At 71.3% G+C, this 18,307-nt stretch overlaps 1 protein-coding gene across 1 annotated transcript in view; it reads right to left on the bottom strand.

Annotated features, from left to right (window-relative positions):
- The window catches only part of NFATC1 (nuclear factor of activated T cells 1), a 71,437-nt gene that overhangs the window by 43,482 nt on the left and 9,648 nt on the right, over positions 1-18,307 (bottom strand). Inside the window, 4 exon segments of the mRNA XM_028524080.2 lie at positions 1,970-2,110; positions 2,978-3,150; positions 4,157-4,359; positions 8,743-8,902. Of these exon segments, the coding sequence (XP_028379881.2) occupies positions 1,970-2,110; positions 2,978-3,150; positions 4,157-4,359; positions 8,743-8,902 (677 nt within the window).

The following is an 18,307-nucleotide window of genomic DNA, read 5'->3' on the forward strand; positions in this document are numbered from 1 at the left end:
GGTCGGAGGACGCCCCGGGTGGGGGGACGCCAGTGGGAGCCACTCGGCGAGGCTCCCATGCCGGTGCCAGCCACACGGGCAGCCAGTGTTGACCGCTCACACGGCCCGGCCACCCCAGCAGCAGTTTCCAGGCCTTGGCACAACGGGCCGAGCGACCTTGCCGGGCGCCGGGGGCGCACCCTGTTTTCATCTGCGGGGCTCGGCGGCCCCTCCAGAAACTCGGCCGGGAGCATGGGGACGGGGCGGGGAGGGGGCAGGGCGCCCCCACCCAGAGCCGGGAAAGAAACGTGGACTCCGGGCCCATCTGCACACACGGGACAGACACAGGACGTGCACAGACGTGTGAGGGCGCACGGGCCGCCGGCGTGTCGGAGGTGTGACCGCCACGTCTGCTTCCACACGTCCCAGGTGCAGAGTGTTTAAGTCACGTCTGCTGGCCGCCCGCTTGTTTGCCTTTCGCCTTCGCATGGGCACCCAGCTGCTGCAGGAGACGGGGGAGGGGGGTGGTGAGGACGCCCCCCCCCCCACGCTGGTGAAGCAGGAGCCTGGCTCTCATCCAGGGCAGCCCCCGGGGCCCCCGGGTGAGGACCGCTGGACAGTCCTGAGCGGAGCTCCCCGCATGGAGGGCAGGTGGCCGACCTCCAAGGGGCTCCGGCGAGCCCACCCGGCGGCCGCAGGGAGCAGGAGCGCTCGGGGCTCCCGCGGCCAGCAGAGACCCTCGGGGGGTGGGGGGGAGGCCTCAGTCCCCAACACGAGGCGGCACGGCGACCTCCGGCAGGCCACGGCGAGGAAGCCGCCCCCCCGCCCGCCCCTCCGTGAGGCGCTTCCGTGTGCGGTCTCACCGCCCCGCGCTCTGCCTCGGCCGCACACGCCTGCACGTCTGCGGCGGGAAAGGTCAGTCCTTTCAACATTAGCGTCCCCCACAGAAGGGCGTTCCGGAAACTCTAACTCCCGTCCTGGCCGCCCCACCTCCGTGGTTGAGGGCGCGTTTCCCGATTGCGTGCGTGATTACTACACAGGCCGACCCCGGTGCCTGGGAGGGACTCTCCGGCCCACTCTGATTGAAGCACTTAGTTCTCCGGCGGACGGCGCGAAATCAAGGCCCATTGTGGAGGCTGAATGCCCCCGCCGTTCCGGCGATTAGCCCGAGTCCTGCCCCGGCGCTCGGGAGAATGCCAGGCGGGGCGCGGGACAAAGGAGAACCGGGCCACCCACGGGCGGGGGGGGGGGGGGGCCCGCAGGCCCCGCTGGCCCCGCCTCAGGCGCAGGCGGCTCCGGTCACTGTCAGGGGCCACGGCGCTGCCCCGCCCGCCCTGCACGCCCGGCTCGCCGCCCAGCTCCCCACATGCCAGGGGCAGACGGTCTTCGCCGAGCTCCCACCGCGGCCTCGCCCACAGCCCCCTCTTCCAGCACCGCACACAGGCCCACACTGGCCCACACTGGCCGGCACAGACAGTTGGCACGGGCTCAGGCACAGGAAGGCGGGGGCCCCGGGGGCCACTGGCCACAGCCAGAGAGGTGCCCTGTGTGGGCACTGACCTGACGGGGGGGGGGTGGGTGCGTGGAAAGGCCTATGGACCTGAGCACGGGTCCCACTATGGGGGCCTGCGGCCGCTCTGCTCCTGGACCCCCTGGAGTCTCCTGGGGTCTGACTCCCAGAGAGAGCTGGTGGACGCCGGAGGTGCCCTGCCCGGCCGGGGCACAGGCCGCACGGCACCCCAGGGCACGGCCAGGGCTGTGAGGCGGCCCCTGGCTGCAGCCCCTCTGACAGCAGCAGCAGCGTTCGAGGGTATGCCCGGCCACTCCCGAGATCAGCCCTGCATGGGCACAAGCACGTGACCCCAGCTGCACGGCCCACCCGAGCCCGGCACACACGGACCCACACGCAGACCACCCGCCTCGGCCCCCAGGACCCTCCCCGCAGTGCCCCAGACGGGAGATGACAAGGTGGCAGTCTCCGGGGCAGTACCTGGCGCTTTCTCCACGAAGATGACCTTGGAGTCCTGCAGGAAGTTGTGGCCGGACAGCACCATCCTCTTCCCGCCCAGCACGGGGCAGCTGGCCACACTCTGCTTCTCCACCAGGGGCAGCTCCTGGGCTGACCGCTGGGCTGCAGGGACAGGCCGGCCAGTGAGGCAGAGCCCACCACCTCCCGGCCCTGGTTCCCCCCGAGACAGCCAGCCCCCCGGGGACCGGCGTGCAGGGCGAGACCCCTGACGGGACAGCGTGCCCTCGCACCTCCCGCTTCAGGGAGTGGCCACCCTGTCTGAGGGGCAGAAGCCACGCCCCGGGGTCCTCACAGAGTCCCGAGGGTCCCCCACCCCTGCTCCGCCACGCCCACTGAGGAGACTGTGTTGCAGAAAGGACACAGGGTGCGGGGCAGGCGCTGCAAGGCAGAGCGCGGGGTGACGCGGGGCGGAGAGCAGGGACAGCGTGGCCGGGCCAGCGTCACCGAGAAAGGGCGGGGGGAGGCCCTGAGTCAGGGAGTCGCAGCGAAGGACGCAAACTCCTGCTGGGACAGGTGACAGGTGAGCCCCGAGGACAGGTGAGACTCCGCACCTGGGGTGGGCGGGGTCACTCGGGGGGGCGGGAGCAGGAGGGGCTGTTGGGTAAGGACCGGTTCTGACAGCGGCTGGGCCTGCAGAGCCTCCTGGTGGGGGGGGAACCCCAACAGACCCCGTGTGGGGTCCCGCCCTCGGCCGGGGCAGAGGCTGTGGGGTGCGGGTGCCCCCTCGGCCAACAGCAACTAGCACGTTCATTGCAAGGGAGAGGACCCGGCCCCACGGGAGACCTGGCCCACCAGGAATGTCGGGGCGCACTGGGCTTGCAGGCGACACCCCCCCATCGTCCCCAAACGGGGAGGGGACAGGAGCGGGCGTGACCCCTGCCGACGCCTGGGCTTCTCGGGCGGCTTCCTTCCACTTCTACCCCCGCCCGGTCAGTGCCCAGTCCCACCGAGGCCGCCGCGGGCACTCACAGCACTCGATGGGGTTGGAGGCCACCTGCAGCGACAGCGTGCGGCCGCCGGGCTGCGGGATGTGCACCCGGAAGACCAGCCTCACACGCGTGTTCTTGCGGCCGATGTCCGTCTCCCCCTTGCGCAGCTCGATGTCCGAGTTCCGGAGCTTCAGGATGCCGGCGCAGTCGATGCTGCGGGACAGAGCGGGGGGGGGGGGGGGGGGGGCGGTTTGTCTGCCGTGCCGACAGCCCACCCCCCTCGCCTCTGCCACCCACCCAGGCCCTCCCCAGCCGCCGCACGGCCAGCCGAGGGGGACACGGGCCACAGCCCTGAGCCACCACCCGCCTGGGAGCCCAGCGTCCGCCGCGCTCCCAGTGGCTCCTTTATTCAGGGTCCTGGCAGCGGCCCCACCCCTCAGCTCACCATCTGGAACCTTCTGCAGCCCCCTACACTTTTGTGTAGCTGCCCTAACCCTAGCCTTGTGCAGCGCAGGCCGCGGACAGCCCGCCCGCCGGGTGGAAGCCCACACTCTTCCTCTCAGGAAGGCCTGCGGTCGGACGTGGGGCAGCCGGGTGCTCCCAGCCAACGCAGGCAACGCCGCCGGCCGGGCCCCCCGACCCCCGGCTGGACGGTCCCTGGGGAGCTGACGGCAGCTCCAAGCAAACCCAAGGGCTGAGCGTGCGCTCGGAGGTGCGTGAATCCCCCCAAACTGGGAAAGGCCCACGTGGGGAGAGGGCTCTCCTCTCCTTCCACGGGCAGGTCTGAAGTCGCCCAAGTCCCACCCCGAGTCCCACGGAGTGCGGCCCGGCTGGTCCTACTCCCACACACGCCCCCAGGGCCCCGACAGCACGCAGACCCCGCGGGACGGCTGTTCTCTTTCTCCGCAGCCAGCACAGCTCGGGTGCGACCCCCACAGCGTGCGCCAGTCAAGTTCAAGGGCTCAGCACACCCGTGTGGACGGCCCGTGCACCAGGAACTCAGCTCCAAGCGAGGGGGCCGGAGCCAGAGCCCACGGCACGGCGGGGCTCAGAGAGACGGGACCCGACGCCGTGTCCTCGCCACCCGCCCACCGTCTACACGGGCACCGTCCCTCCCTCCGATACGCTGTCCCGTCTGGGGGCGGGGGGCGAGCGCCGCACGGTGGGGGAGGGCCCTGCGGGGGCAGCGCGCTGGGCGCCGGGCCGGGGGGCGGCTTACATGGCACGCATGTTGTTCTCCGGCAGCAGCGGGATCTCCAGGACCTTGGTGTTGGACAGGACGGCCTCGTGGCTGGTGGTGGACACCGTCTTGCCCGTGATGCGGTGCACCTGGTAGAAGGCGTGCGGCCGCAGCAGCCGGTCGTCCGCGGTGCCGATGAACAGCTGCAGCGTGAGGGGCTCGTTCTCCAGGTAGCCGTGGAGCTGGGGGGAGGGGAGCCGCTCAGCACCAGGCGGCCCGGGGGGGAAAACCCGGGGCCGCCTCCTTCCCCCCACTCCAGCCCCTGCTTCTGAGAGTCAACGACACCAGGAGCCTGGAGAGGCCGCCGGACCCCCGAGCCCCGGGCACTCGGTGCCTGTGTTCCAGCACATGCATGCACACCCATGCACACATGTGCCCCTTGCGCAAGTGCACACGCCCGTGCACACGCACGCGGGGCTGCAACCACGGCCTGGGCCTCCCTTCCCGCGCCCTGGCTGGGGGCTGGGCGAACTCGCCGGGAAACGGGGCCCCACGCTGGACTGGGCCGGTGCTCTGCGACGGGAAACGCGGGCGTCAGACCAGGGACTGACTGAGAGGCAAGCGCTGCCGTTCCGTGTGGGGTTCTGTGAGGTTCGGTGCAAGAACATGCACCACGAACGGCTCTTCGGCCAAAACCTCGTCTCGTGTGGTGGCCCAGATGGGTTCCGGGGTCGGGAGGCCGGCCTGTGGGCCGCGCCGGATCAGGCGGTTTGGGAACCCCAAGTTGGCCCCCCGGGCCCCTCCGTGCAGACGGTCAGACGGTGTGTGGGAAGCGCCGGACTGCGGGCACCACGCCAGCCGTTCACCAACACGCCACCTCAGTGACAGTCGGAACGCGTGAGGTTCGGCCCGGGAGGTGAACATCCATTATTTAACGCGTGCAGTTCGTTTTAAGGAAAGTGATTTGAATGCTCCGTGCCGCACTGCGCGGTTTTCTGCCTGCGGCACACGGCAGCCTCTGTCAGGATGACATTTGTGAAGCCGCCTGTCACAGCGGCGGCCGCCCTTCGCCCAGCACCCTGCACCATCCCGTCCCCAGGACGCGCCGCGGAGTGCTCCCCGCGCTCGGATGCTTGTTTTTAGCTCCTGTGCTGGGCTCAGCACCCACGGCGCGGGCCCGGCCGCGGTCGGGGCCAAGTCAGCCCAGGGCTCAGGCTCCAGCTGAGCTCCCACACGCGCTCACATGCACACGCGTGAGCACACATACCCCCCCACGCACGCCCCACATACCCACGTGTGCAAACACATGCCCCAGGAACATGTGTGTACACATCCATGTGTGACATGTGACATGGCGGATCTGTGTCCAACCAGCCATCCTGAGTTGGTGCAAGCACACGTGCACTCACTCACACACACACACACACACACACACTCAGTCAGGAAGTCCCCGCACGGCGTCGGCACAGAGAGAGAGTCAGCGTTCGGCCCAGGTGTAAACTCCGCGTCCCTCACCGACGCCCAGGGCGACTCCACTGGGGAGAACCCTGCTCAGAGCGTGGCTCCACCTCCTGCCCCGCGTGTCCCCGCCCCCGGGGGAGCTCAGAGGGGGTCTGCGCTGTGTGGGCGCCTGTGCAGGGAGCGGTGGGGTTAGGGCCTGAGCGGCTGCTGGCTGCACATCGACGGGCACAGTGGCCACCTGTGAACCAGGGTGCGCTGGCTCCCGGGGCAAGTGCTCGGGCCGGTGCCGCATGGTTGGGCCGGCGCCACGTGCTCCTGCGGACCCACTGTGCGGCGCGGTCCCTGAGGCAGCCAAGACGGAGGCCGGGCGGTCTGGGAGACGAGGAAGAGCAGAGCTCGGAGGCCAGGTGGCCGAGGCCCACCCGGGAAACGCTAATCCCTGCCCACTGAAAGCGGTGACAGCCGGACCCTGGAGGCCGGCCCCTGCCACCTGACAGAGCGTGTGCTGCCTCCTGGCATGGTCGCCCTGTGGCTTCGGCCCCGGCGTCTCGTGTGACGGGAACGTGTCTGTCCTGCTCCGTGGGGACAGAGGCCCCCACAACTGTGCCGGCCGCCCTTCCTCCCACCGGGATGGCGCCCTGGGCGGGGGCCCGGGTCCCACAGAGGGTCTCCCCCTGTGGACAGACGGGGGTCACCGCCCAGGACGCAGGCGGACACGCAGCTCGGGAACAGACGCGGCCCGGGCCGTGTGTCGTGTTTCTGTGGCCCTTCAATTATTCACGTGCGGCCGCCTGGGTGGCGGGCGAGATGCTATCGAGAGAGCGACTTTGGTGACGTGGTAAACAGAGCTTAACCCTTTGACCCCTGGGTCGGACAGCAGCAGCGGCGTCCCCAGGGGGCTCCCGGTGCCCCCCCAGGGCAGGGACACGGGACTTGCCAGACAGGCTCCCCAGACGCCCACCCAGCAGGTGCACAGGGGAGTGGCGCTCCGGGGACAGAGGCAGCGGAGGAGGGTGATGGAGATGGGGTCCCGGGGACACAGAGCAGAGGACGGTGTGAACACTGGGGACCCGGTGGCCCGTCAGCCCCCTGCCCCCCCCCCCCCCGCCGTCGGCAGGAGACCTGGGCCCCCAGGCACGCGGTTCTCAGGTTTATTAGTGGAAGTGCTGGGACAGGTCCGGGCGCCCACGTCTCCCTGGGGGGGAGGTGGGGGTCCTCCCCTTCCCTGTCCCGGAGGAGGGGGTGGAAATCGCCCCTCCCCCAGAGCCCCTCCCGGGGCCCAGGCCCAGCCTGCTGTCCCCACTGGGCACCGGGGGCCGGCCAGGTGGCCCTGCTCCTGGGTGGGGGACGGAGGGGACACCCCCAGACATCCCAGAACGCCCCCCCCAGGACCGGTGGTGACTCCGAGAGTCTGGGAAGGGTCCTGGATGCCCCCGGACGCCGGCCCCGCTGACCGACACGGGGCTAGAGAAAGGACCACGTCCCCGAGCCCCGGCGCTTGGGTGTCACCTCCTGCAGGAGAGTGGGGGCGGGGGGGGGGCAGGCTCCCCCCCTCCCCTGACGAGCGCTGGGAATCGTGGGAGGAAGCCGGAGCCGCTGGGCATGCCCAGAGAACAGCATGCGTGTAGCAGCGGAAGCTCCTGGGTCCGTGGGCACCTCTTCGAGCTCCGTGGGGATGGAGGCTCCAAGCAGAACCGCGGCCGGCCCAGGTGCAGGGACGCACCCGGGTCCGAGGGACTGGAGGGCGCAGCCGGGGGCCTGGAGTCAGCGGTCACCGCGCCGTCAGGGCCGCAGAGCGTCCTGTTTCCATCCGTCTCACGGCTGCAAGAGTCCTGCGACCATCTGACTGCCGTCCACTGGCCGACGAGGACACAGCCCCACGCCTCAACCTCCCAGGGGCTGGCCTGGGGCCCGAGCGGAGGAGGGGAGCGCACCCGGCCGCAGGGGTGGGGGCCCCGGTGGGCGGTTTCTGGCCGACGAGGTGGCTGGCAGGTGACCCGATGTCCTCCGTCTGGGGACGGGGCTGGGGGGTGGGGGGTTCCTTCTGCTTCAGTGCAAAGCCAGCCCCTCCCACTTGCTGCCGCTCCCACTGAAGTGGCTCCCAAGGACGGGTGTCCAAGATGCTCCAAACGCTGCCTCCAGCTCCGTGGTTCCTCCGAAGGGGTCCGTGCCCCGCGCTGCCCACCCGGCCTTGGGCAGAGCTGCGGCCGTGAGGCCCAGGAGACACGGCCAGCTCCGGGGTGCCGCGCTGTCAGAGAGGCCGAGGCCCGCACCCCGCCCGCCGAGGAGCCTCAGGACAAACAACCCAGGGGCACCGGCCCGAGGGACAGAGGGCTCTCCCTGCCCACCCTGGGTCCTGGCCGGCAGGGCTGGGGCAGCTCTGAGCAGACGTGGGGCAGAGGCGGCCGGGGACCCCGTTCCACAGGGCTCCGCCTGCGGTGGGGACCGGGGGAGCTCCTGCCCTGGGTCCCACCAGCCTCTTTCTGCGGCTTTGTTGCCGGAAAGGTCCTCAGAATAAACGCTTTTTATGTCAAGGTCACATGTAAGTTCTCCCTCCTAGGACACGGGGCCCAGTCTACAACGAGGTGCAGGCACCGCCCCAGCGCACCGGCCGCGACCTGGGTCCTCACGGCGGCCGGCCCAGGCGTCTCCACGGTCCTCACCTCCCCCTCCCCACGTTTTCTGAGTCAAACGCAGCCGCTCAGGAGGACATGGGGCTGGGGACGTGGGGACAGCATCCGCCTGGACAGAGGACGCTCAGCAGCCCGCCCCTCACACGCTGCAAGTCACAGCCGCCCCCCACCCCACCCCAGGGGAACAGACACCGGTCAGCAACAGCACCCGCTCCGTCCTCCCCGCCGTGGCCAGGCCACAGGGACGGTCCCCAGGCTCGGCGTCCAGGCGCCGTCTGCCCCCCCGGAAGCAGCGTTTCACGGAGAAAAGTTCCCACTTCGACACAAGCCTCAGGCACGGCGAGGACGGCCGACCGAGAGCCGCAGACACCAGAGCGCCCGGCGCGCCCACCCCAGCCCCGGGCGGCCGGGAAGAGAGCTGGGGTCACAGAGCGCGAGCTCAGCCGTCGGGAGACGGCGGTGTAATCGAAGCAGGAAGGAGGAGGCCGCCCCCCCCCCCCCCCCCCCCGGCCCAGCCGCGCCCGCCCGTACCTGCACGCTGGGGTGGCCCCCTGCCGACGCCTTCACGGCGCCCCGGCTGCCCTCGGTCTCGTAGTGGGCCCGGTGGTGGGACTTGGGCTGCACCTCGATCCTCAGCTCGTAGGGCCCCGAGCGCGACGGCAGCTGCCAGTCCAGGGCGGGCAGAGTCGGGCTGCAAGAGATGGCACGGGGTTAGGGGCACAGTGCCCTCCACTCGCTCCGGGGTGCGGCCCGCCCCCACCTCCACCAGCTTAGGGCCCGACTTCCCGTCACCTGGGCCCCCCTCCCCCCCGACACAAGTCACTGGCTCTGCCACGGCGCGGCCAGTCTCTGCCACGAGCCTCCTGAACAAGACGGAGACGTTGCCGGCGGCCGGCCTCCCCGCGGCGTCCTGCCTTCCCGACAGGCCTGTGTGACCGACCGAACCCCCCGCCTGTCACGGGCACGCGCTGGTCCGAGACCCCGCGGCCCAGCCCCGAGGTCCGAGATTCGCTCCGGCCGAGGGGAGGACCCGCCCGCCGCAGGAGGAGGGAAACCACCGTGGAGCCCGCGGGCCGGTCTGGGAGCTGGTTGCTTAGTGTCGCTCAGCGGTGACTCGGCACGTTTGGGCCCCGGCCAGCGGGAGTGGACAGTGTGACGCGTGTCCTCGGAGCCCCCGGCCCGGGACAGGACACGGGCAGCCGGTCCCCCCCAGGAGGACACTGAGGCCACGTGGGGCTGGGCCGTGGGGCCCCGGGGTCCTGCCGAGCCTACAAAAGGTGCTTCGGGTCCTGAGCCCAGACAGCCACGTCGGCCCAGGCCTGGCCCCCACCGCCGAGCCCCCCACTGCGCCTGGGCCTGGGCCTGGCAAAGCCAATGGGGGCCACACCTGCAGTCTGCCTGCAGGTACAGCCGGCAACCGCAGACGCCAACCGGACCCCCACAAACAGATGGACGGACAGATGGAAGGACGGACATCATTCTCAGCAGCAGTGCGAGACTGGGGGCCACCGTTCAGGACGCAGGACGGCTCTCACAGCTGGGGGGGGGGGGCGGGGGGCCCGGGACAGGCCTCGCCCAGCGCCCACTCTGCCCGGCTCCAGACGCACGTCCCGCCCGCGACCGCCCTGTGAGTGACGGCCCCGCGTGGGGAGCAGTGCGGGCGGCGCCCGGACTCAGCTGCAGCTGCCCTGGAGTCGTCCGGAGTCACGGGCGCGGCCGGTGGCCGAGTGTGCACGGGGGGTCACCGAGCTGCACGGACCGAGGTGACGACGGCGTGTCCGCACACCCACTCGCTCCTCGAGTCTGCAGGGCTGGGGGCGTCTCCGCCGGTGCTGGCCTGTCCGTGGGGGCGCCTCTCGGCTCAAGGGGGCACGTGACCCGGGGCGGGGGCTCTTTCAAGTGTAAAGACCGAGCTTTGGGCGTCTGGGCACGTTGTCTGGGCGGGGGGACAGCACCCACAGGCTCTCAGCGGCCGCCTGGATGGCCGACCAGGACCCCTCGCTGGACTCACCGCGGAGGCCGGTCCCCGGGACCTGCACGTCCAGGAGAGACCCTGGCCGTCCTTCCGGTCATTTCCTCGGGCAGAGTCATAGCCTCCCCGAGGAGCACGGGCAGCTGGTGCTGGGGACACCCCCCCCAGGGGATACCTGTCACACGTGAACCCTAAACATGAGTAAATGTGTCCACAGCACCTGCAGGAACACGCCGGAAAACCTCTGGACTCCAGGCGCCCTGACTTCCTGCCCTGTGCAGGGGCGGGGGGGGCGGGGGGGCTGGCCCCGCCCGGCAGACGGCCCACCCGGTGGGGTCTCTGGAGGGACCGTCACAGACCCTCACGGAGTCCACCGTGGGGATCAGCAGTCCCGCCTCCCTGGCCTCGACGGTTGTGTGTGACGTGACACCGGACGATGTCCCGAACAGGGGACGCGGTCTCGTGAGGGTCATGTGGGGGCAGGCCTGTGAAGCATCACGGGGCGCCCACGCAGGGAGGACCCGTCCGTGGGGACAGTTGTGGGTGCAGGGCCCCCAGGAAGGGCAGTGGCCAGAGGGCCGTCCCTGCGAGCCCCCACGGGCAGCCTGCTCTGGACCAGTGCCGGGCGGCTCCCAGGGACTCCACGTTCCCTCCCCACCCCCCCTGCCTCCCAACAGCTCACCGAGGCGTCTTGTTTGTGAAATGAGGGTGACGGCTGCCCCCCCAGCTGGCTGCTGGGCAATGGGTCAGGGTCTCGAAGCCGGGGACACAGGCGTCCCGGGCACCTGTGTCCACTCCCCGCACCAGGGGCAGCCCGGTGCCCGTGTCCAGCCCGGGAGTCCACGGGGTCGGTATCAGGGCTCTGCAGAGAGCCCCACAGATCTCTCTGCCACGTTCTGTCAACTTGAAATTCTTTTCTTTCCCCAAACCCTCACTCGGGGACACGCTCATTGCTTTTAGCGAGAAGGGAAAGAGGGTGAAGAGAGGGAGAGAAACACCCACAATCGCCTCCTGTGTGCAAACCCACAGCCCAGGCCTGCACCCTGGCGGGGACTTGAACCTACGACCTTCTGGTTTGCAGGCCGCTGCCCAGCCCTCTGAGTCACACCAGCCGGGGGGAACGTGGAATTCTCGCAAAACAGACATCGTCAACGCCGCTGTTGGGCCTGGTACTCCAGGGTCAGCGCACGCCCCACTGTGACACTGTCACTGCCTCCTGGGGAGGCCCGCGGCCCCGCGGCCCCACCGCTCAAGGCTGAGTGCCTGGCGGCCCCCCCGCCCCTCCCCCACTGTCCCCGGCGGCCGGAGCTCCGACACCAGCGCCAGCAGCCTGGCTGGGCCGTCCTGTCTGCCGGGGCCCTGGCCGGCCCCGCCCTCCTCGCTGGGGTCGCCGCAGGTGACCACCCGAGCTGAGCGAGCCACTCGCTGCCCGTGGGCGAGGCACCGGGGGGGGGGGGGAGATGTGCCCTCCCCCTCCGAGTCCCCTGCCCTCAGGCCGGCCGCACCGCCCTTTCCCACGAGCACGGCCCTCGCGCTTTCCAGCGAGCGTCCGCGTGTTCCTCTCGTGGGAAGGGGGGGAGGACTCTCTGTAACGCGGTTTGCAGCAGCGAGACCACCCACGCACGGCGATCCCGTCTCAGAACGCTGGGGGGGGGTCTTCCTCCCTCCGGGTCCGGCGGCTCCCACACCTGGGGCCACACCTCTCCCCACGGCCGGCCCATCCCCCACCGCCAGCCGCCCGGGTGCGGGCGTCTGGCCAGGAGACGCCCGCCGTCCTGCACCGTGGAGACCCCCCACGGTCCCCGCAGCGGCGTCCTCAGCTCCGCCCCCTGCGCCCCCACCAGCCCGGGGACCCGGACGCTCAGGCACACCACCGCCCACAGGGGAAATCCTGGGACCTGCAGGTGTCCCCGGAACTCCAGACCCAGCTGCCCCGGGTGACAGCTCCCTGCTGACCGTGATGCTCCCGGCCCACGAGCCGTCCAGCGCCTCTCGGGGCCCCTGGGCCGGCGGTGCCCCCTCCCGTGGCACCCCAAGGCGACGGGGGCCCAGGGGCAGAGGGGCCCAGGCCGGACCTTCGACCAAGTGTCTCGATTTAAAACTGAAAATCCCTTCAGGCCGTTTTGTCAGTGACCGTGCAGACACCACTGGCCCTGCCTCTCGGGGACACTCGCCACGACAGGAAGCCCCAGCCCCAGCAACCCTCCCCCTCCCCCCCGCCCCCTGATCAGCACCGGTCTGGGGAGGGCTCGGGCGTGGGGGGAGGAGAGCAGGTCGTGGGGGAGGGGGGCCCTCGGGGTCCGGGGGATGCACCAGGCCTCCTCGGGGACAACCGTGGGGGTCAGCAGCCGGGAGGCAGCGAGCCCCAGCACAAGACCGCGGGCTGGCCCGGCGACCGGAGCGGTCACTTTGTAAGTCGCTCGTCAGCGTCCGATGGGACGGCGAGGGGCCCCCAGTTCCAAACACGAGCCCTGTCGTCGAAGACCCACTGCGTGTTCAGGGCAAGGCGGCACGGCGTCCGCACACGCCACACGCGGGCTGGGGCCGGGGTGGGGGGGCCCGCAGCCACACGCGTGTCCCACAGCGGGAACAGCCCCACGTGTGCGAGGAAGACACGCAGCCCGTCCTGTTCACGCGTGTTTCTGGAAGCCCCCAGCGGAGAGCACTCCCCACACGACCACTGGCGGCGAACTCCCCGAGAGGCGGCCCCGGCAGGGTGACCGTCGGGTCCGGGGGCCCGGCTCCGAGACGGGCGGCGCCCGCGGGTCCCAGCGCCCTTCCGCGGCCCCCGTCCCCGCAAAGACCCCATCGACCCGTCACCTGCCACTGACTTTCTCGGGGGCCACCCCGCCGGCGGAGCTGCCGCGGAGACCCCAGAGGCGCCCCCGTGGGTGCGAGTTCCCCTGGCGTGGCAGGGGCCCCGGGGCCGGGCGGTCTGGGCGTCCGGGCGCAGTCCCCCCCGCCCCGCCCCCCCCCCCCGGAGCTGAGCCGTCTCAGCGCTGCAGCCGCGTGTCTCTGCCAGGCGGAGGACACGGGAAGGCCTCTGTCGGTGCTGATGCCGCCGTGGCAGCTGCAGCCACAGCCCTGGCCTCGGCGGGACGCACCCCAGGGTGGGGGGAGGAGTCGGACCCGCGGGAGGGAGGGAGGGAGGGACCGCCGACTGGTCCACAGGGCGGCAGCCGGAGGCCTCCCAGTCCTTGCTGCGTGTTGTCTCGATTTTCTAAGTTAAAGGAGGTCGTCAGCCTCGGACTCCAGGCCCCGAGGACACCCGCGGGCAGGGCTCTTCCCGCCGGAAGCTGGCACCTCTAGTGACCTCAGACACTCCCCACAGGGCAGGGGGCGCGTCCCAGACACGGGTCTGGGGGTGCCAACTGCTCCCCTGCTGGGGCTCCGTCTGCCTGGGACTGGAGCTGCCGACGTGGGGGGGGGGAGGGGCTGTCCGACTCGGGGAGACGCTGCCTGGTCTCCGCTCCGACACTCGGGGGGCCGCGCCTCGAAGGCCGAGGGGGCCTGCCCCGCCCGTGCCCACTGTGGGGAGGGAGGGAGGGAGGGAGGGAGGCCCGCGGGTGTGGACCCCACGGGGAGCAGCACGGCAGGTGGTCCCGGGTTGCTTCTGCGCGGACCCCCCCGTGACGGGGGCAGAGTCTGCGTCGTCCGAGACACCCCGGGCACCTCAGGAGCCTGCTGCCAGCGACCGCTCGCTGCCCCGGAGGCACGGGGGTCGGTGCAGGGCGCCCCCCTTCTCGGGAGGAAGCCGGGCGTTTCCGCCGGCTCGGAGCCTCCCCCAGGGCACGGCCACTCCCTGGGCGCCCGGCACCGGAGGTGGGTCGTCGGGTTGTGGGAGGAGCAGCTGAGTGTGCAGGGGGCCCGGCCCCGAGGAGAGGAGACCTCAGCCGTCCACCTCCGCGGGCCTTTCAGCAACGCGGTCGGAGAGGTCAGGAGAGGTCGGAGAGGTCAGGAGAGGTCGGAGAGGTCAGCCGCTGCCCTCTGAACCCTGAGTGCTGCCCACAGGCACCGCCTCTTGACCCGGTGTGGCCAGCGGCCCCAGGACTGGCACCCCTCCCCACTGACCGGAGCCGGCCCCTCCCTCCGTCGGGGGCCAGCGTCTGCAGGTGGCCTCGGGGCTGAGACCTGCCCGGACGCCCGTGTCCTCGGGGTGCCAGGCCAGCGCAGCCGCGGGAGGGCCCGCCCTTCCCTCCCTCGGAGCAGTGACCACTCCTGGGACCTGGGTCTGCCCCCTGCACCCCTCGGTGGGGTGGCCTCAGCACAGAGCAGCCTGGCCCCCACCCCACCCCCCGGGAGATCTCATCACCGTCTGGACCGAAAGCCAGTGACTCGAGCCTGTCTGCCCAGAGCCCAGACGGCACCTTAGACGCACCAATGAAACGGCAAAGCGCACCCCGGCGTTCACGGAAGCCCTCTGCTCGGGAACCGGGAGCACCGGCCCACACGTCCCACGGACCGCCCGAGAGGCCGTGTGAGCGCGACCTTGGCGGCCTCCGGGTCAAAGTTCAGCCGTCCAGGCAGGGCCGCCTGGTGTCCCCAGGCCGATGGCCCACGTCGCCCCGGGGTGCAACGCAGCCGAGGCAGGAAAAGGCCCTCCCGCCCTCTGCCCCCGGGGAGGGTCCGTGCAGGGCCTGCCGTGCCACACTTGGACGCACACCCTCCCGCAGGCTCTGGGCAGTCTGGGAGCTGCCGGGACTGGACACCCAAAGGTGCCCGGGCGGGGGACCAGCCGGAGCACCACCGCTGCCCGCACCCCCTCGGCGGACAGGAGCCGGCCGTCCAGGCCTCGCGGCTGCACCTGGTCTGGCGCTGGGGTCGCCCTGTGCCGTGAGGCCACGGTTCCGACCTCCACGGCGTCGCTTCAAGACCTGAGCACAAAGCCACCAGGACTCCGGGCGTTTCATCCTGACCAGCACGCAGAAGATCCGGGCCTCCTCCTCCCACAGCGGACACTCACCCACGGGACCCACAGAAGGAGAGACGAGGGCACCCCTGGGAAGGTGGGCGCCGCAGCAGCCCCGCCCACGCGGCCCCTCCCAGTCCCAGCTGTGACCGGCCGTCCGGCTAGGCCCTCCGGTCAGAGGCCGGGGCGGCAGACGCCGCTGAGGGTCAGCAGTGGAGTCTGTGGAACCAGAGAAACTGCAGGAGTGGGGGTGTTTCGGACAAAGGGCTGTGGCCAGCCCCACCGTGGTGGCCGGCCGGGAGCCGCCGAAAGGGGCCAGGAGGCCCAGCTCCGCCGTCTGCGGCCTCGAGCCCAGGGGCCACGCGGCTCCCGCACCCTGGGCGCCGGCGGCCGCCCCAGCTCCTGCCCACGGACTCCAGTGTGTGCCCCCCCTGACAGGCTGTGGCCGAGGTTCGTCTCTGGGTCTCAGGGGGGCGCTGCGCTGGGGCCCTGACTGCCCCCGGAGGTGCCCCTGCAGGCAGAGACCCTGCCGGGGGTGCTGGCGGCCGGGGCCCCACGAGGGGCAGCTCTGGGCCAGGCAGTCCCGGCGCCGCCCGCACGGGGCTCTGACTCCGGGCTGGCCTGTCCCCGCCGGCCGGGCAGACTCCAGCGTGTGCCCAGGGCCCCCCCTGCAGAGGCAGCCGGCTGCCTCCTGCGACCCCCCCCCCCCCCCGGGCTCCCGGTGGTGACATTCCTGGGTGACCTGCCGGCTGGACGGGTGGCCCGCCTGCAGGTTTACCCACCCTCGCTCCGAGTTAGGGTGAACCTGACACATTCAGATGTGCCACAGAGGCCACCGGACTGGCAGTTCTATGGGTTTCGGGAGCTAATGCTTCTGCACACCCCCAAGTGACAACTGTTATCAAGTCGTCAACGTCACATGCGGAAACCCAAAGGAGGCAAAGAGCCCGAAATTCACGGCCTTGGGAATGCAGCCCTCGGGCCCCTGGGCCCCTGGGCTCCGGGGGAAAGCTGCTCCGCCAGCTCCTCCCGCCCCTGAGAACTCGGTCCCTCCTCCGTCCGCTCCTCACCCGGCTGCCGCTCTCCGGGCGGGCGCAGGGGGAGCCTCTGAGGGGCGCAGTCAGCCCAGACGCCAGCGCCCCCGGAGCCGGGGCGTCCCACCGCCCTGATCTGGGAGGAGGGGAAGGTGCCCACACCCCGGGGTGCCGGCACGGTGACGGACGCTCAGTCCCGTCGGTGCCGCCCGACCGGCCCACAGGTGCGCGAACCTCCCGTCCTTTAGGTTAACGTGGCACCTGCTGCAGGCGCCGCCGCCAACGGGCGCCTGGAAGCGAGTGCATGTGGGTGCGTGTCGCTGCCGTGGGCGTGGAACCCTCCCGCCCCCCCGGCCCCCGGCGGCCGCCCGTCCCCCACTCGGCCCCGGAACTCGCTGGGTCTGCGGACGCTGCCGGCACCGTCAGCACCGCGGCGAGGGGCTGGCGGCCCGACCCGGACACGGGGGTTCTGGGTTTTTCACGGCGGGGCTCACGCACGAGCCCCCCCCACCCACGGTGTCTGCGCCTTATGAGCTTCAAGGACAGGAGCCCTGGTGAGCCCTGAGGTGAGCGTGAGCTCCGCCAAGATGGTGAGACGCGACCAGACTCCACTCCTCCACGGTCTGGTCCACCGTGGCAGGACGTCCGTGGCGTCCGGACAACCTGGGGGCCAGGGGGGGCCGTCAGCGCCATGGGGAGGGGGAGACCCCAGCGGGGAACAGATGCCCCGGCGTACGCCTCGGACACGCCCATCACTGGAGCTCCTCCTCCTGAGGGACCGGCGTGGCCCGCACAGCGGCCCGGGGGGGGGGGGGGGGGGCAGGTTTGCTCCCAGCAGGCCCCGCCGTGGGCGGAGACCGGGCAGGCGGTGCTGCCCGGGGGGTCCTGCTGACGTCCCCGCGCTGGCCCCTCTCTCAGGAAGGAAACCTGCTCGCCCTCCCTCCAGGGCAAAACAACCTCCCCGCCGGCTCCCCCGCGGCCCCGCTGCCCCCGGGCCGTGGCCGACGGGACCCCGTGGAAGCACGTGGGCAGGAAACACCTTGGGTGTGGGGCCGGCCGGGGGGAAAGGTCAGCCTGGACCCCGCGGAGGGCAGCTGGGCGCCTTCCCGGGGCTTTGTCTGCGTCGGCGCGCAGGAATGCGGGCGTCACGCCGCGCTCGGCCCTGCGGCCCGGAGATAACGAGCAGGCAGGTGGCCGCGGAGTGACCGCCAAAGCCCCCACAGACGGGCCGGGGGGGGGGCCTGCTCTCTGACCAGGAGTTAGAGGCAGGCCTGGTCCTGCGGATGCCCCCCCACCCCCGGCCAGAAACACCAGGGAGCCTTGATGGGGGAGGTGGGCCGCCCCTGTCCCCGGGGTGCGGACCCCCGGCCTCAGTGCGCGGCTCCGTGTGGGCTCGCTCAGGCGCGGGGGCCCTGACGCAGGGCAGCCAGGGGCCATCACAGGGGACGCCTGGCCAGAGCCAGCACGGTAGGACGACCTCGGACAAGCTGGGGTGACGGTGGGGCCCGCTGCCCACGGGGGAAGTCTGCTGGGAGTGCCCCCAGGTGGGTCTCCCAAGTTCCCACGGGGGTGACTGCGCCCCAGGTTCCAGGCCCATCTGGTGACACCTTTGGAAACGCCGGCCTCTGACCACAGGGCCGAAGGCAGACACTTAAATGGTGAAAAGTGGGGATGCACCCTCCCCGGGTCGAGAAAAACCAGCAGCCGGTCTGGCTGGCTCTCGGTGTCTGGACTGAGTCCTAAGGACGATCGCCAGCTGGTGGCTTTCGAGGCGCTCGGGCCGCACACTGGCTCTTCACCCTGGACCCCGGATGGGCCGCGGCGCCCTGGCCGGCGGGGCTCCGTGGGCGGGGTGTCGTCCCGCAGAGCGAAAGGTCACGGGTTCAATTCCCGGTCGGGGCACGTGAGGGGGTTGTGGGTTTGCTCCCCGGTTGGGGGTGTGTGAGAAAGAACCAGTCGATGTTTGTCTCCCTCTCTCTCTCCCTCCCTCCCTCTCTAACGGAATAAAACCGTTTACAAAGGGAAGAGAGAGAAAAGGGTGCAGAGGCGCAGCTGGGTCCCTGGGTGCCAAGAGCTCAGCTCCTGCCCCCCCACCCCGGGCTCCAGCTGTGGGCCACGGCGGTCCCCAGCCGAGCGAGCCAAGGGTCCCCTGTGAGTGACCCTGCTGTCCACAGACGCCCC

Source organism: Phyllostomus discolor, chromosome 9, assembly GCF_004126475.2.
Source record: "Phyllostomus discolor isolate MPI-MPIP mPhyDis1 chromosome 9, mPhyDis1.pri.v3, whole genome shotgun sequence".
NCBI lineage: Eukaryota > Metazoa > Chordata > Mammalia > Chiroptera > Phyllostomidae > Phyllostomus > Phyllostomus discolor.